The following is a 22375-nucleotide window of genomic DNA, read 5'->3' as shown; positions in this document are numbered from 1 at the left end:
CCCCCCCCCCCCCCCCCCCCTGACTCTACGCTGAAGATCCTGGCAAGACAGACTTGCTCTTAGCTGACTCACTATACATACTTCCAAGAAGCAGAAAAGGACCATTTGTACTCACAAGTCCTTTAGTCTGTGCTGTTTTTTGAGGTTTTGACATCTTTCTTTGAGGATGTGACTTTGACTTAGTAAACACAGCTGACACCTGCTGCTGTGCTCCCCTGCTAACCACTTGGACGTTTGCCTTTCTGCTCTTCCTCGATGGGGAGGTGTCGTCCTCTACTTGCATTTGCATGATGCCGTGATACTGGAATGAAGGAGACAAAAGAAATGAAGATTTTTTTTTTACCTAAAAAGGTTAGGTCAGTGATTATCAGCTGCTGCTGCTTACCGTGTAAACAATGTCTGTCCCGTTGTGAAAAACCGATGAAGGTGCAATCTGAAAGATGAAATGGTAATACTTTATACGTACTTTTAAGCTGGAACAAATGAAAAGAAAATTGTCAGCTTGTATAAAGTAAAATCCAGCACAGATCTTTAAGAACAGGTACTTACAGGCTTTGGGTTGCCTACAACTTTGATTTTCTTTTTTGGGACATCTGCTTTAGGTCTGGAGATGCTGTCTCCACGGGTCCAGATTACTGATTCAGTACCAAGGGGCAGTTTCTCTAGTTGAATGGATCCATGCTGGGGGTACGTGTCTGACCGGATCTCTTTTCCTCCAAGGACAGGAGCCTCCCGATCCTCTTTCAGCCTGTGCTCTCCTGTGATGTTTAGAATTTTAAATAAATAGTTTACCCCAAAATCTAAAACTCATATTTTTCTCTCTTTCCTGTAGTTCTGTTAATTGTCTGTATAGTTTTTGTGTGAGTTGCAGAGTGTTGGAGATATCGGCCGTAGAGATGTCTGTCTTCTCTCCAGTATTATAGAAGAAGATGGCCCTTGGCTTGTGGTGCTCAAAGTGCACAAAAATACTTTTAAAAAAACTCAACAGCAATGCTTCTTTGCAGAAATCATGCCCTGGTTACTCAAGATACCCTGCTCAAAATAATTAAGGGAACACTTAATTGTCACAGTAAAACACCAGATCAGTTAAGCTGATATCAATCTGTCCATTTAGGAAGCACAAGTGATTGTAAATCAGTTTCAGTTGCTTTGGTGCAAATTAAAGTGACAACAGGTGCAATGGAGAGGCAAGAGCAAGACAAGCCCCAAAAAGGGAATGGTTTTACACGTGGTGGCCACAGACAGTTGCTCTCTCCTTATCCTTCCTGACTGATTCTTCTCTAGTTTTGTGTTCTGCCAGTGTCCTTGTCACTACTGGTAGCATGAGGCAGTACCTGCAGCCCAATCAAGTTGCACAGGTAGTCCAGCTCCTCTAGGATGGCACATCCATACCTGTGGTTACAAGAAGGTTTGCTGTGTCTCCCAGCACAGTCTCAAGGACATGGAAGAGGTACCAGGAGACCAGCTGTCACACGAGGAGAGCTGGACAGGGCCATAGAAGGGCATCAACCCAGCAGCAGGACCAGTATCTGCTCCTTTGTGTGAGGAGGAACAGGAGGAGCACTGCCAGAGCCCTATAAAATGACCTTCAGCAGGCTACTGGTGTGCATGTTTCTGACCAAACTGTCAGAAACAGACCCCTTGAGGGTGGCAAGAGGGCCCCACGTCCTCCAGTGGGACCTATGCTCACGGCCCAACACTGGGCAGCTCAATTGGCATTTGCCACAGAACACCAGAATTAGCAGGTCTGCCATTGCCGCCCAATTCTCTTCACAAATGAGAGCAGGTTCACACTGAGCACATGTGACAGGTGTGAAAGAGTCTGGAGACGCAGTGGTGAACGTAATGCTGCCTGTAACATCATCCAGCATGATCGGTTTGGCGGTGGGTCAGTGATGGTTGGGGAGGCATATCCTTGAAGGGTCACACAGACCTCCATGTCATAGCCAACAATACTCTGACTGCTGTTAGGTACCAGGATGAAATCCTCAGAGCGACTGTCAGACCTTACCCTGGTGCAGAGGGCCCTGGGTTCCTCCTGGTGCAGTACAATGCCCGACCTCATGTGACTAGTGTGTAGGCAGTTCTTGGATGATGAAGGCATTGATATGTATCAGTAAATCCACTGTTGCTAAGTACCGCCACAACCTGTCCAGGAGCTCATTGATGCCATGTACAGGTCTGGGAGGAGATCCCCTAGGACATCATCTGCTGTCTCATCAAGAGCATGCCCAGATGTTGTCAGGAGTGCATACAGGCATGCGAGGTCATACGCACTACTGAATCACATTATGAGTTGCTGTAATAAAGTTCACATAAGTTGGATCAGCCTGTGGTTTCAATGTTTTATTGGTGTCATTTTGAATCCAGCCCTCAGTGAGTTGATGATTTTGGTTTCCATTGACCGTTGTTTTGCCATTTTGTACATCAGTAAATATTTTAAGCTAGAATAATTCATTCATCAAGATCTGATGTGCGATTTAAGTGTTTTCTTCTTCTTCTTTTTTTACTGTGTATTTTCATTATATTGGAGAGAAGGCGAACATCTCCACAGCCAATATCTCCAACAGCAACTCACAACAAAACTATTTAGACTGATAAATAGCATGAGGTGAACTGTCCCTTTAATGGTGGTATGTCAACTCCCTGAGTCCTTAATCAGGATGACTTGCACCATCTTGTTACAAAAATACTATACTGTGGTGGTAAGGTTATACAGGACAGTACATAGAGTCAAATCCCTTTAAATTTAAATAGTAAATGTACAATGTTTTTGTTTAGTATAAGCCATGTAAAAGGAATCATTTACAATGATGCAACTTTGCAAAGTATCCTATAAGATCTTGCAAATACACAGCTGGGGTTTATTTTTACCTCCACCAGAGTCCGTGATGGTGACCTCAGCCTTGTTGATGCTACCAATCACCATGCCTTCAGGGGAGACCAGTAGCACTTCAAACATCTCCTCAGCCTCCTCAAGGTGATCCTGAATGATCTCAATTTGCCAGCTCCTCTTTGACACTCCTACATCGACAAGAACATCATAACCTTTTACTAGAGTCTGTGCAGGTCTCATTTATTATGACGTTCGTACTTTTTATTTTGAAGTATGCTTGTTTAGCTTTAAGTAGCACTCACAATAGTAGCAACAGTGTTGTTACACTTTTACTCATGATTTTACACTGTGACTTGCAAAACAGTAGAAATAAAAAGCTCGACAAAAATTATTTGCCAAAGCTTTTAGCCACATCTTGTGGCCCTTATTAACAGATGGAGTTTGCTCAGTCACACTTGGTTCAGTTTTTACCATGTAAGTGTCAATCAATCAATCAATCAATCAATCAATCAAACAATTTCATTTATAAAGCCCAATATCACAAATCACAATTTGCCTCAGAGGGCTTTACAGCATACGGCATCCCTCTGTCCTTATGACCCTCGCAGCGGATAAGGAAAAACTCCCCAAAAACCCCTTTAACGGGGGTAAAAAATGGAAGAAACTTCAGGAAGAGCAACTGAGGAGGGATTCCTCTTCCAGGACGGACAGATGTGCAATAGATGTCGTACAGAACAGATCAACATGATAAATTAACAGTAATCCACATGACACAATAAGACAGAAAGAGTGACAGAGAGAGATGCAGGACAGACGGTAATGATAATAGCTTACAACAACAATAGTTAAAGTAACAACATTATAATAATAATTACGGCTATTGTGGTATGATTTAGCCCTGATGGCACACACACACAGACTCAGGAGGTGAAAAAAATACCAGCCATCTTGATGTTGTGGCTAGTAAAGATCAGGGTGGTGACATCATCAGCTGCTCTTAAGCCTCAGAAGACATTCTACAGGCTGAATAGTACTAACCACAGTGAGTAAACCAAACCTTATTTGTAAAAAGTGTGAATTGAGCACGCACCTGGATCAAACTGAATGAGAAAAGAAGGGTTTATGAGGAAGTCTTTTCCAGCTGTCGTTGTCACGTCCTGCACCTACAATAAAAATTAAAAAAAAAAAAAAAAAAAAAAGACACAGAAACAGGTCTGAAAATCTGTAAGAAAAAGGCCAAGCAGTTGACTGATAAAAACCCTGATTCCAAAAAAGTTGGGATGCAAAGCTTGAATAAAAACAGAATACAATGTTTTGCGAATCTTTTTTAACCTATGTTGAATACAGCACAAAGACAAGATATTCAATGATCAAACTGACAAGCTTTATTGTTTTTTGTGAATATACTCTTGTTTTGAATTTGCTCATCACCATCATTTCGTTTTCGTCATGGAAAAAAGGTCGTCGACAAAAATTTTTTGTCATAGTTTTTTCCAACAAAATTAATCCTGACATCAACAACAGTGGCGCCGTATAGGGGAGAAAACTTGACTGAAAGGAGGCCCCAAAAATAGGTAAAAAATGAATATAAAATTATTAAGCCATCATTAAGAATATTTTTTGTCAAATATAGTAATAAAATTAAGGATCTCTTTGTTTTTACTTGTTTTTGGCAGTAAAAGTTAAATATCTCCATTGACCAAAAAGTAAACATCCATATTGACTGACCACCCCTCTGTATCTGCATGAAATGGTTTGGTCCTGCCTTAGCGCACTGACTGACGGTGACGGTGCCTAGTAGCAGTCTGCAGTTGCACTAGAACGCTACAGTCATCGTCATGCTACCTAGTACTAAAAGAAAGAAATGAACCTGTTAGCAATATCCATAGTGAAATAAGCTAGCTACAGACTAGTGTTAGCCTACATTTCACTATGGGAATTTCTCTCTCTCTCTTGCTCTTTCTTACCATTACAAAGAAGAAAACGAAATATTTTTTAATGACAGAAATTCAAATAAATTATTTTTCCACATACAAACAAAAACAGCCTACAACTGTCTGTACTGGATGCTGGGCAGTTGGAAACATTAAGTAGTCTAACTCAGCCTGTATTAAAGGTACAGGCAATATTAAAATAATCCAGTTAGGTGCTTTCATTTAGATCGAATTATGGCTGTTAAATAATATAGATACAGACGTTATTCCATGAAGGGCAATTTATTTGAGCAGCTTGCACACACACACACACACACACACACACACACACACACACACACATATTTAATGTATGTAATCTAGTGGTGGCGATACAGAACTGTAGTTAATTTGGGTCAATGTAAATCTGTAGGATTTAGTGTCGTTCATTTTTTGGTATCAAAAATCTGCTGTTTGAGATGATGATCTTAATTTATTTTGATTGAAAAGTTAATGTATATTTAAGTAGTCNTAATCTAGTGGTGGCGATACAGAACTGTAGGTAATTTGGGTCAATGTAAATCTGTAGGATTTAGTGGTATCAAAAATCTGCTGTTTGAGATGATGATCTTAATTTATTTTGATTGAAAAGTTAATGTATATTTAAGTAGTCTTTCATTAATGTTAAGAGAATTTTCAATTTTGGGATTTTACAATAAAAATTACATTTAGACTGTAAACAATGGCCTTTAGCCACATTTTTATGGCGGCTTTTAATCTTGCATCAAATAGTGTATTGCATACTGTATGCAGACTGCTGTATGTACAACTCACTAGCAGTAAATATTGTACTGGTGGTATTGAACTACAAGAAGCAAGACAGTTGCAAGCCTTCAAAGTTAGAGTTATGTAAAGCTTTTAATTGGTCAGTTCGGTCCTGGAGATGTGGTGACAACAGCTGCGCAGGGGGGGCCCAATGTGTTATTTTCTTGGGGCCCAAAATTTCTGGCTGCGCCCCTGATCAACAACATCAAGACACACCATAGGCTTCTTTGGACCTGAGCTCATCTGGGATGGCCTGACACAAAGTGAAAAACATTTTTGGGGCACAATATGCTGCCATCCAGACAATACCTTTTTCAGGTACGTCCTGCTTATTCCAGCAAGACAATGAGACATATTCTGCACGTGTTACAACAGCTTGGCTTAGTAGTAAAAGAGTGCAAGTACTAGATTGACCTGTCTGGACTCCAGACCTTTCTCCTATTGAACATGTGTGGCTCATTATGAAGCACAAAATACAACAACAGAGACCCTGGACTGTTGAGCAACTGAAATTGTATCTTAAGCAAGAATAGGAAAGAATTTTGCTTCAATTGTCATAGTGGGCAATGCCAGCCATGCCACTCTCTCAGTTATTAACCCATGGATTCCAGTCATCGCTGCTGACAAGTCCCTCCCTGTCTACGGTCAGCTTTACACTAGTGTGGTGGCTTCTCCCGTGTGTGCTCCTGATTCTGGACTCCCTGCTCCTCAGATATCACCTTCTGCCTCCTCCCTCACTGTACTGTTGCACACATTTGAACTGTTTGCTGTTTGTGTGCATCCAGCAGACACCACTGACTCTGCTTAGGTGTGCCACACCAGGCACTTTGGACTGAACCCCTGTTTTGGAAGTTTCCAAACCAACAAACAGACTCGTTTACAAACTCTCCATCTGTCTCTGGTGCTGCTATTGGGTTTAGACCACACCCGTGACATTCAACGATAAGTCTCCTCAGTTCCCAAACACTTACTGAGGGTTGTTAAAGAAAAGAAGATGTCACACAGTGGTCAATATGCTCCTGTCCTAACATTTTTGGAACATGTTGCTGGCATCAAATTCAGATGAGTGTATATATGAATAAAAAAATCAATAAAGTTTATCAGTTGGAACTAATTGTCTGGTGATCGTGATTACCATTTTGAGGTCAAACGATTTCAAAATTAATGAAATCGAAGGTAAATGATTTTTGGTCATGGGTGTCTGGAGATGTTATTTTGTCTTCTATGTAAGCCGTGTATGCACAATAACGCCCCCTCCCCTCCTCTCCTCTATTCACTCTGCGAGCCAGTCAAGTAGGTGAACTACGAATAATGCGAGGGGCAGGTGATCACGAAAGATTTCAAAAACAGCCTGTGGAAAATGGCAGAGGGAGAGCGAGAGTGTGTGTGTGCACGTGTCTATGTGTGTGCGCATCAGGGCCGAACTCCGTCGTGTGTGATACAGAGAGCAGAGGAGAATTGTAAACACGCGACCATGTAGAGACATAAATGACATGCTGTCGTGTAAACAAGTCATCACGTGCCCTGCATTATAGTTTGTATAATCATGAATTCAATTTTGACCAAATAATCGTGATTATGATTTTTTCCACAATCAAGCAGCCCTAGCTTGAACATTGCATATCATGTCTTTGTACCATGTTTAACTGAATATATAACTTTTATGGAATTGGGGTTGTACTTAAAAAGTGAGTTCTAACAGTTTAGTAACAAACGACCTGCAGACCTTGACAGTGATATATGCAGACTCTGCCAGGTTTCCTCTTCGGATGATGTCTAGCGAGATTGTTCCCTGCTCCTCACACACAGAGTACTCAGGCTGAGACAGCTCCACGCTGGACCAGCTGAATTCTAGTCTGCAAAGATGAGGTCAAGCACAGTGAAGACTAAACTGGAAATTCAAGATGTGATAAAAATCTGTGTCAGAGTGTTTTTCTTACCTGTGAGCGGGCCCACTGTTCCCCAAAGGATCAGACACTGTGAATTCCAGGCTGTCTGACAGAGACTCCCTGTCTGGTTTGATGATGTAGGCAATAGTTCTCTTGTTTAGCTCCATCTGAGAGAAGTGCTGTGGCACAAAACCACCTGCAAAAGCACACACAATGTTTTTTTTTTTTCATTCTAGGCTAAGTTGTGATTCAGACAGAAATAAAATGTATTTCCTGACCTGTAGTGATGTTTTCTAGGTAGCCAAAGTAGGGCTGGCGAACAATGCAGAATATCAGCTCCTCTTCTCTGCTATCACTGTCTTGGGCCTTCAGCTCACGAGATGACAAAAAGATCCCGTATCGTCCGTCACCTAAACGCTCTGCTTTCCAAAGAGGAAGCAGTTTCACTACCTCAGGACATGACTTATCCAAAGGCTTGATCTGAAATTATAAATATGGTTTGTTAATTAAACAGAGATTTGTTAATGTGAACATCATAGAAAATGAAGAAATTTGGACCTATGAAATGATGTGACATAGTATATATAATAATAATAATAACTTTATTTATAAAGCACCTTTAAAAACAAAAGTTTACAAAGCGCTTTGACGAACAAAGCAAACGCAAGAACATCTATAGCATGAGAGTCAAAACAGTGAGGGCAAACAAAAGCAGGACAAAATTAAGCTCAAATGGGTAAAGTTAAGCAAAACACAGACAGAATGATAAGACAGAATGTTAAAAGAGATAAGATCAATAAAGGCAATAAAACTATTATTTCTAAATACTAGAAACAAACGAATAGAAGGATAAAAAGACGACATCACATAAAGGCAAGTCTATAAAAATGGGTTTTAAGAAGAGATTTAAAAGATGTTACTGATTCTGCAAGCCTTATCTCCTCAGGCAGGTCGTTCCAAAGTCGAGGGGCCCTGGTGGAAAAAGCGCGGTCGCCTCTAGATTTAAGTCTCGACTTTGGAACGGCCAGGAGGGCCCTGCCTGAGGATCTAAGGCTGCGTACTGGCTCATATGGGGTCAACATTTCTGCTATGTAACTTGGGGCCAGACCCAGACGGGCTTTTTAAAGTGATCAGTATAATCTTAAAATCAATTCTAAAACGCACAGGGAGCCAATGGAGGGAAGCCAGGATTGGGGTGATGTGATGCTGTCTGTTAAAACCAGTCAGAAGCCTAGCTGCTGCGTTCTGGACCAGTTGGAGGCGGGAGAGTGATTTATGGTTTAAGCCAGAGAGGAGTGAGTTACAGTAATCGAGTCTGGAGAAGATGAATGCGTGGATTATTTTTCTAAGTCAGAATGTGGGAGCTTGGGTTTGATTTTGGAGATAGTTCTTAACTGATGGAAGCAGGACTGGACAACTTTATTGATATGAGGTTGGAAGTTGAGGTCTGGATCGAATATTACTCCTAAGTTTCTGGCTGCGGATTTGACGTTAACGGACAGGGGACCAAGGCTATTTTCAATGGGACTGGTGGAGGTTGGCGGAGTGAACAGTATGATTTCGGATTTGGAGTTATTGAGTTGAAGAAAGTTTTGGGCCATCCAACAGTTGATATCGTTGAGACAATCTAACACAGCAGCTAGGCTTCTTGGGTCATCCATGATAAACACAAGTTAAATTTGTAGAATGCTGTATTAATTTTTCATAGCACACTAATACAGCAGAGCACTAATGATGCATATTGTGACAGCCACACGACTGATCAGTTGTGTTAATCTGGGAGAACATCACTTCCAAACATGGATGGATTACTGAATGCATCTACAGAGCACAGGCCCAGGGGCCTTAAGTGTTAGGGGGCCCCTGTCCTTTATTTGCAAAAGTCCAATGTCGTACTGATCAGGAAAGAGGAATTCCCTCAGGGTGTTCTTGAGATATCACGTTCACAAGAATGAAATGGACGCAAGGTTACAGTGACCTTGACCTCTGACCACCAAAATCTAATAAGTTCACCACAATCTGGAATCTGTCCAAGTGGACTGTTGCACCATTTTTTTTTTTTTAAAAACCTGCAAGGCATTCTTGAGATATCGCATTTACAAGAATGGGACAGATGGATTGACAGACAGATGGCTGGACAGAAGGATGATAGCTAAGCCAAAAACATAATGCCTCCATCCACAGCTATTGCCAGCACGGTGGTTTTGGCTTAGTTAGCTTTTAGAGTGGTACTGGAATTAGTCCTAAACCCTGGAAATGAGTTAGCATTTTACCATCCCAGGTTCCCTCATCTCGATGGGTTTTGTGAATGGGTTTTTATGCCTCAAATAAAGTCTGTGGTAAACACAAGGAAAAGAGACTTGAATGTTTTGTCCTACAGTATAACTGTAAATCACTTACCCCACTCATGAATTTTGAAGCTTTTAGGTGTCTTAAAAAAGGTGGTAGCTAACAAGTGGCTAAATGAGACTACAGAACGTCATCATGTCAAACACGACTTTACATTCTTGTTGTGGAGGCGACATTAAGTCATGCGACCATGGCCTTTTCTAGCCTAACATTAGCTTTTTACTTCTGGTGATTGCATTTATGCTACATAAACAATAAAAGTGGTGTTCATATGTGAGGATTATTTTCCTCAACCAAACAAAAAAGTATCATGTGATTATTATTGTCACTCCAGTCTACAAATCTGGCAAACATACTCCATATGTTATTACAGGCCAATCAGTATTCTTCCAATAGTATCTGAGGTTGCTGAGAAATGGGTGGCTGAGCAGACTGTTTTCCATCTTAATAACAGCTCTACGTCTTTCCACCCAATGCAGTTTGGCTTCAGAGCTTAACACTCAACAGAGATGGCAAATTGTCTCTTTGTAGAGAAAATAAAACCCTTGCTTGATCAGGGTGATGTTGTAGGTGCTGTGTTTGCTGACCTCAGGAAAGCTGTTGATACTGTTAATCACAAAGTTCTCCTCACAAAGCTATCCAAATTTAGTTTCTCTGAAGGTGCAGTGAAATGGGTGGACTCATACTTTACCAACGTGTAGAATTCATTCTTGCAAATTTTCGATTCATTAGAAATCACATCTGCAGAGGCGGCCAAGATGTTTCTAAACACTATTTTTCGCTCATCTGAATTACTGTATAACAAGCTGGTCACAGGCTAACTGTAGCACTTTGAAACCACTTGAATCATACAAGCACTCAAAACACTAGACATAAAAACAAACACTTCCATCACTGCCCAATTTTAAAAAATATCAGATTTTAAGTAAGGACGTCTTAATATAACTTGCAAACTTGTGTTTGATACATACACATGTAAGCACTAAACTCTTCTTTGCTGCTAATAATATTATGTCCTGCTAGTGTTGCAATGTTGTTCTAAATGGAAATATTTAACTACTACCTCAAATGCTTTTATGTTTATTTTGTATGTCCTTTTATATTGCATCAACTTGGCCTCTAGTTTTAGGACTTTAGACCTCGTCTCTCTATGTCAGATAACTTTATATACATATTGTTGTACAACATAACATCAGCATCGATTTGCTGACATTTTGCCCTTCAATTTGTGTCACATTTTAGCTTCTAGCATTGTAACTATCGACCATATTGGCTGCTGTGCATACAACCTTTGTGAAAATTACTACATCTGGTTAAATTGAGTGAAGTGTTAGTTCAAGCAGGTCTTTCTCTGCTGCTCTCTCTGCCTCAGGTTTTCCTCATATGTGCATGGAAGGGCAGAGGAGTGCACTCTCTCTGCCTTAGACTTTCCATATACGCCTGAGAAAAGGAAGAAAGGCCCCAAAACAGAGCCAAACACCCAAATATAACCCAAATATAGTACTTTTCTTATGGAAGAAAAAGCTGCTGAAGTAAATGGCGCAACGCACCTGGGTATGGTACTCTCTTCCCATTGGCTCACAGACCTAGGATCTCCAGGATACACAACGTATCCTCTATCCAGCCATACTGAAAAGCTGTGACCAGTTGCAGTTACTTGAGAGTTTCAGTTAATTGAACAATTCTGCCCTTTATTACTTACCTGAATGGTGAAGAACATAGGTTCTGTTTGTAACTGCCCATCCAGCAGGAAACCCCGACTGGTGCTATCAGAGGCAGTAAAGGCAAATCTGTCGATCTGTGATGGTCCCCCATCATGTTTATATGTTATGTCCAACTCTTGTATGTCTTTCTGGGTGAAGGTTGAGCCAGCAGTCAGTGTGCTACCGCCTAAAAGCAGCCTGCCATACTGTGGAGGCTGGAGAAGGACGAAGGTCAGGGCGCTTGGTGGAGTGTCAGGGTCGGACATGAGCAGACAGTCAGGACCCAGGATCATGGTGGAGCCTTGTGGGACTGAGAGGCCTTTATTGGAGGACAGAGAGGGCAGGACGCGATCCACCATTTCCACGGCAATCTCAAAGCTTCCATTTCGGCTGGTTTTACCATTACTCACAACAAACCTGCCAAAACAAACAACAGACTGGCTGTTAGGATGTCTGAACAAATGGGATCAATTCACAGAAAGGCTATGAATCATAAGTTCACTTGAACACTTTTTAAAGGGAAATTTCGGTTTATTTCAACCTGTCTCCTATCGTCCTAAATTTGTTTCAAGTGTCTAGTGACAGAAATAATAGTTAGCATGTTAGCCGTTAGCCTAGATACAGCCGGGGCGCATTAGTAGCGTCAGACCTGTTAAAACGTAAGTGAACAGGCATACCTTCAAGTGCAAAGTTAGTCCACTACACAAGCTTTTTTCCACAAAGACCGCCTCATATCGTTAGGATAAATGTCAGAGAACATATAGAAAACGACATGTAAATTCAGAATCCATTACAAAGTCCTTCTGTATACTTTCAAGGCCATTCACAACCTCGCCCCCCCCCTACCTGTCTGATCTCCTCCACATCGCCACCCCATCTCGCTCCCTCAGGTCGTCCTCCTCCCTCCATCTCTCTGTGCCCTCCGCCTGGCTCAGCACCATGGGGAGCAGAGCTTTCAGTCGCTCTGCTCCCAAACTCTGGAACTCTCTCCCCCCGGACCTCAGAAACATGGACTCTTTACCCCATTTCAAATCACAACTCAAAACCCATCTGTTCCAAATTGCATATTCCCTTTAACTGCCCACATCCATTTTTACTTTCTGTCACTCTTGCCAGTTTTTATTTATTTTAATTATGACTTTAATTGTGTTTTTAATGCTCTGTAAAGTGTCCTTGAGTGTTGAGAAAGGCGCTTTTAAATTAAATGTATTATTATTATTATGTAAACGTGTTGTCTTACCTTACCGGTGTGGTGCCGTGTTTGTTTATCCCTCTAGCTCTGCTTTCCAAAGCGCAGCCGAAATATATCTCGCCAGCTGGATGCTAACGTTACTCCAGGTGGAGGTGTCTCGTCCTCGGTCACATCCCGACCTTGAAAACAAGGCTGCAACCGGTCCCATTCCTTGCAAAAGAGGCATTCCTCTTCTGTGGGCACTGGGGCACAGCATTCACAGGTACACCACCAATCTCCAGAGCTACGCAGCCTTGCAGCAGCCATTCGTCCTCTACCTGTTGTGCCTCTCTCTCTCTCCTGCTCCGTTCTTCAATTTCACAAAGCTCTTCATCAGTGTATCCTTCCAGCTGTTGCTGCTTGTTCTGGCACGCTATGAGATCGCTGCTTGTTCTCGCGATATTTCAGCCGCGTTTTGGAAAGCAGAGCTAGATGATAAACAAACATGGCAGCACACCGGTAAGGTAAGACAACATGTTTACATGTCGTTTTCTATATGTTCTCTGACATTTATCCTAACAATATGAGGTGGTCTTTGTGGAAAAAAAGCTTGTTTAGTGGACTAACTTTGAACTTGAAGGTTGCCCGTTCACTTACGTTTTAACAGGTCTGACGCTACTATGCACCCCGGCTGTATCTAGGCTAACAGCTAACATGCTAACTATTATTTTTATGTCACTAGTCACTTGAAACAAATTTAGGACGATAGGAGACAGGTTGAAATAAACCGAAATTTCCCTTTAAATCTCAGATTCACTGTATTGCTCACAGACCTTTTTTCCTCTAAATTTGGTGTGTGTTTCTGTGAGTGTGCACAACCTACACAACTAATTTTAGAGCAGGTGATTACAAGATTATTCTGGATGAAGAGACTGGAGCAACTGGAGCAAATAAAAACATGCAAATTTCTCCTCTTGCAACCTGATTGGATATAGTTCCATCCCTACCGGTCAGTTGTCTCCAGGGAGCTCTACCCACAAGCACATCTTCTTCTAGGTAACGATAACATCTGATATGTTATATATGAAACCTATCAGCTGGTCTAACATATTGCTTTGCCAAACGTGGTATCAGGATTAATGCCAATAAACTTTTCTAGACTCTTTATCCTGTAGAATTCAGGATACAACACATAGCCAAATCGTGCAGAGAATGAAACAATTATAGAAAAAGAAGAGATTACATTCACACACTGATGCAAATGGAAAAACTACAACATGGTTCTGGACACCGGATGCCATTGTGTGCCATTGCTTTGGTTCTTTTACTCAGCTACCAATCAGTGCATGAAAAGTAAGTTCCACCGTCGCCTTCTTAAGCACAATAATCGGAACCATTCAGGTTTATAAAATAAAGTTAAGTCTCAAGCAAGAGCCAAACACCTGTTCAGGTAATGGCATGCAGGTTGCTATGGTTACAGATTAAGTTCCTGAACTGCAAAGGTGCTAAAGCTAGTTCAGTTGAGCTAGTATGATGTCAACATTATACCAGGAGTGATGGCTGAGGAAGATTTAATTGTCATGGTATTCCTGGATAGTTGCATTCACTTCCTAGTCCCTGCTCTTCTTCCCCTGTCTTCACCAAGTCATTTAAAAAGCTTGCGGTTATCCTTATTTCCCTCTCTGTGTCTGTAATGCAGCCAAGGGTGCCCACTTGGTTAATTTTACCACCATATGCATATATTCACACCGTCATCGTATTAATACCACGTGGAACTGTGTTACATATTGATCCCGCTGTTGCCCGGTGTCTGAGTTTGGTTTGCTAAACAGGGGCGCAACGGTTTGCTCTGTTAAATAGACTGTTCTCACCAATTTTCTTGATCATATTACCTGCATTATTACATTTCCTGTTTGTAAAGTTAACTTTCGCTGTAAATAACTTCTGATGGTTAAAAGGAGAACATTTATGAAAATACAGAATATTTTGCTTTATATATATTTTGAGTTTAGGGAGCTGCAAATGGTGTTTCTGGTTGGAAAATATGCTGATTGTGGTTTTAATGTGAATAATACACCTAGTGGGAGGGGAAACTGGTTTAAAGGAGGCTGCTTTGGTCCAAGCGCAATCCCAAGCACAGTAACGGCGAGTAGTCCCAGACTTGAACTGCCAACACCAGTACCCCAGTGTGTGCGCCAGGAAACCCCATCAGAGGCACACTCGGTCCAGATTCAAGATGCTAGTGGCGGATCTGACCAGTCAAGGCCAGAGTGGAGGCAATATACTGAGCCAAAAATTCCACAATATCAGATGAGTGAAGACACTGAAAATGATTTGGTTCATTTTGAGTGCATTACCAAAACATGGAGTACGCCTGTACTTTTCCAGTTTTTAGGAGTTTTGAAGTAAAACCCTGTGATAAAGGTTAATGGTAATACTGTACCATGTTGTTAACATAGGATCCAATTCTGAACCATAAATGGAAATTCTTACACCCAAAAACATCAGATCCATGTTAGATAAGAAAATAATTATGGAAATTCACAATCTTAACTGGTTTCATGGCTTCTAGACTCACTGAATGCTTTCTTTGGGTGCGACTGCTCGGTTGTCATGCACGTAAGCCACAAGGTTGGCTGCTATGTCCATCTGGCTGAAGGTTGAGATGGCCAGACCAGGATGTTTAATGTACTCTATGTGTCCGTGAGCAGGAGGGCTGATGACGATAAACAGAAGCTCTTCTGGCTTTTCCGTGCCATCTGTGGCCAGCAGCACATCTGTTGTGAGAACCACACGATCTCCACGGCTCACGTTCACTGGCTTCACAAAGAGGGCAATGTTTCCTGAAAATCATGATGGAGGAGAAAATAAAGTCTATGTTAGAACTGGGACCCCATCAGTATGAACTGACACTGACGCATGTGACCTGGCAGTCACAAGCACACCCAAACCTATGTCCAATGAAGAATTTCAGAGTGAGTTCTAGTACCTTTCTCCAGATCTTTGACAGAGATGTAGAAGTGCTGTGGGGGTGATTGATTCTTTCCATCTAACAAGTAGAAGACAAAAAAGTCCTGTGTTTTAGCACCATGTTGACCCGTGTGCACGTAGCGCAGAAGATTCAGGTCCACCATCTCCTGGGTGCAGTTTCTCCCCACTGTCAGTGTCACCCAGTCCTGAGCTTCCTGAGACAGGAGCACAACACCTCCTAGTGTCAAAACAATGTTTACAGCGTAATCCCAATGTTACAGTGCAAGCTACTACTAACAACCCAATGTTACAGTGACAGCACATCCCAAAGGAATGTGACTTCTACCCGAATTTAATAAACACTGATATTTCCCTTTTTGTAAGGGGAGACACCCCAGGTGTATTGGGTAAAATTTAACTAATTTAACTAACTAATAGACTAATAGATAGACTAACTAACATGATTCCCCAGCGCTCCCTCAGGGGATGGGTCAAATGCAGAGAACAAATTTCACACACTCAGGTGTGTGACAATCAGTGGAACTTTAATCTTTAATCATTCTGACTGATAATAATAATAATTCTGTAATACTGTGATACCGTGAAACTGCAATATTTTCTGAGACAGTTATCTTACCGTGAAAATCCCTTACCATTGCAACCCTAAAGACATCACCATGAAACTTCACCTGCTGATTACTTATAGTTACGCAATAATTTTATATAATACATGTTGAAATTTTATGTTTTAAATATCCAAATGAAGCATTATCTAATTGAACATGCACTAATTTGCATACATTTCTAGGGCAAAAAAATCCTACAATTATAAAGCCAGGTTCAAAATTCTTGATTCATGTGTTGTCATTTTAGAGACAAAGGGAATAATCAGAGGGAATTTTGGATATCTCTTTTTATTGCTCCATCAATCAGAACATTCCGTCAACAGCCATAAAAAAAAAAATTTCTTCCATGTTTTTAGGAATAGAATGTTCTATAGATCAAGCTGTGAATGACAAATGAATAAACCCCTTTGTAAAATGGCCTTTAAAGTTATGCATTGTAAAATTCCGCACATTTTAGACAATAAATAAGACATTTCAATAGGGTAAAAATTTAAACTAATTGATATCACCATTAAACTTGCCCAGTTGATTATTTGTATTAAGACTATTATTTTTGTATTGCATGTTTTCTGAAATGTAAAGTTTAAATATGCAAATTATTCATTATCGAATAAAATATGCGCTTTTTGCATAAATTTCAGGAGCAGAAATCTGAACTAAAATCAACACCTAAATGGGTATTTTGGACATTTTTCTTTCCAATAGTCTGATAGAAGATATGGAAGCAAAATAGCCCAAAAACTCAAAATTGACCAGTGCATTAAAAAAAAAGAGCTCAGTGTTAGTTCAGGCAGGACATAATGTTAAGTTCAGCTCACATCCCAGCTACATCAGCTGATCTCAAGCAGCCCAGTCAAAAGATGGATCAGCTGACTGATGAAGGGAGTTAGCTGATAGATCACATGATTCCTTTCTATGCAACCAATTGGAAAATCTCATTCAGGACTCCCTTTTCAAACTGCCTCAGTCATGCCTACTGTTCTGTGAGCCGCTTTGCAACCGGCCTCCACCCCAGCTTCTCCTTTTAATGCTGTGTCTGACTTATCAGTGTCATTTCTGTTTGTCATTGATGCTTGCTCTGTTCTGTTCCCGGGAGGTCGTTACTGCTGCTCTCCCTGCCATAGGCTTTCCATGCAGGTACATGGAAAGGCAGGGAAGTTTGCTCTCTGCCTCAGGCTTTCTTCGTATGCACATGGAAGGACAGAGGGATGCGCTCTCTCTGCCTTGGACATTCTACATAGGTGCGTGGAAGGGCAGAGAGGCCCCAGAACAGAGCCATACTGCCAAATATAATACCGCGAATGGAAGTAAAGTTTTCATTGACTAAGGTGTTCCAGACTGAACTATGTTTTCACCTGGGATGTCTCCCCTTATGCCCAAACATGTTTCTAACCATATATAAGTGGATTTTGAGCCTATACTTAATCACATTAACCACAGTATTATTCAAACTCAAAGTTTCAGTGTATCCACTACATAATAATTGTACAGAAATGTACAATGTTGACATTTTTTTCTGGCAATTGGGTTGTTACTTGGGTTGTTACACAATGTAATTCCTCAGTTCAACAACATTCTTACCATTCACTACCAGAAGAAGCAATGCCAAAACATTGGTCTCCATCAACTCCTGCGAAAAACTTCTACTTCTAGCTACTTTAGCTGCTAAATGCTCCACTGTGTTCACAAGCTAGTCTCTCACTGTGTCTGTCTGCTCAGCAGGTAGTGTACAATAGCTTTATCAAAACTTTTCACAAAAAAGTGAGGAAAGTGATGTTTATGGGCCTGAAAAAACAAACAAACACAACAATGACCTAAAAGAGGCTAAAACGCTCAGTAGAACTGAGGGGAGGCCTATTCTGTGGATTTTTTGTTATCATCTTACATCTTTCATTTTACACAAACACATTATCCATCAATAATACTATACTATAATTACTGCAATTCCAAAGTATGTGATCTTTAAATTTTATAAGCTGATTTGTTTTGGGGTTTTTTATCATAGAGGGAGTATATCCATCCTTATGACATATGAAATATACTAAAGTCAGTGTCAGCTTTATTTTTAGGAATTATTGTAGATGAGATCATTTTGATTAACCCACACTGTCAGAAGTTGTTGTAAATCTTTAAAGATCATTCATCTTGTCATTTGGCATTAGACTTCCTGGTGGTTAAAAGGTAAAAGCCCTTATCATTTACTGCAGTGTCTGCTACTATTTCTGTGGAGCAGAGGCACCAAGGATATACTGGATACAGACAGATTATTCAGTGTGATGTCAAAATATTTGGTGCGACTCTCAAAAGTTTTACAGCACTGCACCAACCTTAAGCTGGAGAAGTCCTTGTGTAGGAACAGTCTCAAACATGTACATGACCTCTGAGGAAGGAGTGTCACTGTCCTGTGCAAACAGTGTAACACTGGAGATGAGCCTGACTTCTCCTGGCTCCACCTGCAGTCCATTGTTTCTGAAGGACAGAACATTGAGATGAGGTTCAGCGACTTTCCCACACTGATGCGATGACTTACTTTAAACAGAAGTGCAGTGAAGATGTCATTCTAACCTGATGACATGAGGCTCCTCATCATTGACTGGCAGCACTTTCACCATCACTTGTCTCTGGAGTTGGTGCATGCCATCAGACAACTGGATTGTAAAACTGTCTTCCATATTCTCTGAGTCATCGTGCATGTACATCAGATCCATACCTGAAAGCAAATGATCTTACACATTTATTTGAATCATAGAAAGACGTAATAGTGACTTCCTATTACTCAACACAGGCCTGCATACTTACTTTTATTTCCTGTCATTATAGCACTTTAGGAGTCGTGGACATGTGGCCAATGGCTGATGTAATAATTACCACCTCGCAAATGTACGCTTCTGCGTATCAGTCAAGTTGCAGTTACAGTTTACAAACTTGAATGTAAACACTGTCTACTTGCATATGTAGCCATGACAGAAGTTCGTGCTTTAAATATGTTGCTGCACATTCTAAAATGTGGATGCTTCACACATATCTTCATCAGGCAGTTTGGTCGAATAATGATCCTCAGAAAATCTGGTACAAATTGGACCTATGATTTAGAGGTGTGTTTTTCAAAAAATTGTAACTGCCATAAAATTTTAGTTGTGGTCCCACACGGTTCTTGTGTTGATTTTTGAAGAGCACATTAAGCTGCACTTGTGTGCCAAGTTCAAGTCAATGTGATTTACGGTGTGAGGGGCATTATCTTTCAAAAGTTGAATTTTTTGGCGTTAATTATTGCGCCCCCATCTGGTCAATTGGCGTCACATTTTTTTGAGCAGCGTTGCACACAATTTCCACTCATTGGTGAAAATTTCATGTCTCTACAATGTACCATCTTATGGAAATTTGCAAAAACATTTCCAAGGAGAAAAAAGAAGTCAGTTCACATCGCTGCAACTTTTCTCTGCGACGTTCTGAAATGGTTTCACTTCATCATGAATCTTTGGTCTGAACTGATCATTTTGTTAGACTGAGCAACTAAGACTAAGTTAGACTCAGGTTGTATGAATGTGTACATTTTTCTTTAATATCTGAGTGCTGAGAGGAGTGTTCATTTTTAGTGGGAAACTCAAATGCCATCTTTCCCATAGGACAAAAATGCAACATTAGCAATTAAATGACTTAAATCGGACCACAGCTACACTGAGACAAAGTGTGACCCACAGCAGATTAATAATCACTGAACTTAACAGCTTTACACTGATACTATTTCATACCCATTGGTAGCTTTGTCACCTTCTACCTATGCCAATCCTCAATGCCTATGTGCAGTTTCACATAGATTGACCACGTCAGTGGGTAGAAAAACATGGAACAGACAGAATGACTGACTGACAGTTTCCGTAATTATGTACAGCATACCATACTGTGACTTAGTCACACCAAAAATTAGAAAGAAAAAAAACAACATTCAGCCACAGGGGGAGCCACAGCGATCAGTCGCATTTTAGCTATTTTTAAGCATTTTTCTGTTGTTATAGCGCCACCCAGTTGCCAATTAAAGTTAAATTTCTCCAGTCACCTTGAGGCGTCCTGTTCTACATATCTTCCAAGTTTAGTAAAAATTGATATGGCAGTTAGGCCTAGATAAGAAATTAGCTCTCTAGCGCCCCCATTTTGTTTGATTGGGTCAATAATGGAGGGGTCCCCTCAGATTATGTGTGGTCATATGCCTACAAACTTACGTGGTGATCAAAGAAACCCTTGAGATGTTATACACCTTTATGTGATGAGCCAGGCCCTCTGCAATATTCATTGCCTTATAGAAGCTCAGTGTTAGTAAGTTTTCCAACTTTTGCCAAGAGGGAACTTTAGATATTGGTCCCTAAATTATGTTCACTGAGTTTCATGCAGATCGGTCAAACTTCCTAGGAAGAGATCGATTTTAAGTGTTTTTCAAAAAATTCAAAATGGCGGAAAATCTACCGGAAGTTACGGTTTCTTGAGGCAAATTTGTTCCTCATGAGGAGAGACATGTCTGTGCAAAGTTTCATGTCTCTACGACATACGGGGCATGAGATATGCCCATTCAAAGTTTGCAATTTCAGTCGGTTGCTATAGTGCCCCCCTTTGGCCAATTGATGTAATATTGCTTCATTCACATCCTCCCATTATGCTTTACCACTGTGCCAAATTTCACATGGATTGACCAAGTCAGTGAGAAGAAAAACGTGGAACAGACACACAGACACACCAACAGACAGAGTTTTCGTCATTATATAGTAAGATGTAAAAAAAGTACCATTTGAAAGATCTGTCATTGTAAAGTCGGCCACAGGGGATTGAGGACTGGCCTCTCGTCTTGTGTGGACTGGTGTTTCACTGCTGTGGCTGATGATGCTGCCATGCTGCGGAGCTTTGACCACACTGAAGAGCAGGTTGTTCTTGGGGACATCCAGATCCATCGCATGTAGAACTGATGAGTCCAGCTGCTTCATTTCTCCTTCTTGTACCTCGTCAGAGAAGAACATCAATGAACACTGATCAATGAAGAGCATCTTGTAGCAATATCTGATGGGAGTGTCTAATTTTGTCTTCAGTAGTGAGACTGACCATAAAAACTTACTGTGATGTTCCGAGTCACAAACTGTGGGATCTCATCATTTGTCGGGTTAATAATAATGTAGAAGGGAACATGGGCAGAGTTTCGTTTGCCGTCTGATACACAGAGCATGAACTGATCAGCTGTGGGCTCCATCCTCTGGTGTCTGGACTGGACGTAGTTCACATGACTGTCAATGATGTCTTTGTATGAAAAGGAAGCTGGGGAGGAAAAGGTTAGACAGAACTAGAATTACCACTTTGCGGCTGTATGCCTCCACAAAACTGTAAAGTTGCTCTTACCGTTTACATCTAAGTCTGTGAAAACACGGATGCTTCACACACATCTTCCTTCTGACAGCACAGAAAATCTATACAATCAGCACAGTTTCAAGGTGGACACCCCAGATTAGTATCACCAATTCAGTATCTGACCAAATGTCCCCCCTTCTGTTCCTGAAAAATGACTTTGAATAGTGGCCAGATATTTAAAAGGACATTCATGCACTAGACATTGATGCATCTACAGTTAGGACATTCATGCATCTAGTTACACATGCAGTTATAGCTAAATTAAAGAGTGTAACCACAAGATCTAGGGGCAATACAAGGACATTACACGGTCAGGTGACACAGAGTACAGTCGGACTAGCATGCAGATGGTCATGCAGGCAACACACACACACTAAGCAGAGCAGGTAATAAACATTAGGTACAGGGACAAAGCAAAGCCAACACACGATTATGCATTGCACAGGTAAACACACAAGGAGACAGTCAAGAACAGTAAGGCAAGCGGGCAGGCATACAGGGTTGGGCAGCTGCGACGGGGCTAGTTAATGATCACATGCCTGATTTTCTAGTCTCGCCACCAGACAATCAGAGATCTCCGCCTTCTGATAGTCTGGGGACACTCCTTTCTAAAGTGTGTTTAACACACCGGCGAAAACGGCCGGCAACAAAGCAACGCCTCTTGCATTTTTGAAAAGGACACGCCTTCTCGGAAATGTGTGCTCC

At 41.1% G+C, this 22375-nt stretch overlaps 1 protein-coding gene across 1 annotated transcript in view; it reads right to left on the bottom strand.

Annotated features, from left to right (window-relative positions):
• frem1a (Fras1 related extracellular matrix 1a) overlaps positions 1-22375 on the bottom strand; it is a 68756-nt gene that overhangs the window by 5864 nt on the left and 40517 nt on the right. Inside the window, exons 19-33 of the mRNA XM_050066935.1 lie at positions 21384-21580; positions 21060-21270; positions 18848-18992; positions 18610-18751; positions 15676-15871; positions 15265-15529; positions 11515-11932; positions 7742-7943; positions 7515-7659; positions 7301-7430; positions 3927-3999; positions 2875-3024; positions 550-758; positions 386-433; positions 116-301 (exon numbers count right to left, since the gene is read on the bottom strand). Of these exons, the coding sequence (XP_049922892.1) occupies positions 116-301; positions 386-433; positions 550-758; positions 2875-3024; positions 3927-3999; positions 7301-7430; positions 7515-7659; positions 7742-7943; positions 11515-11932; positions 15265-15529; positions 15676-15871; positions 18610-18751; positions 18848-18992; positions 21060-21270; positions 21384-21580 (2717 nt within the window). The remainder of the gene's footprint in view (positions 1-115; positions 302-385; positions 434-549; positions 759-2874; positions 3025-3926; positions 4000-7300; positions 7431-7514; positions 7660-7741; positions 7944-11514; positions 11933-15264; positions 15530-15675; positions 15872-18609; positions 18752-18847; positions 18993-21059; positions 21271-21383; positions 21581-22375) is intronic.

The sequence above is a fragment of the Epinephelus moara genome, chromosome 17, assembly GCF_006386435.1.
Source record: "Epinephelus moara isolate mb chromosome 17, YSFRI_EMoa_1.0, whole genome shotgun sequence".
NCBI classification, from domain to species: domain Eukaryota; kingdom Metazoa; phylum Chordata; class Actinopteri; order Perciformes; family Serranidae; genus Epinephelus; species Epinephelus moara.
The sequence above is the reverse complement of the archived record's forward strand: the minus strand, read 5'-3'. Positions and strand labels throughout refer to the sequence as shown.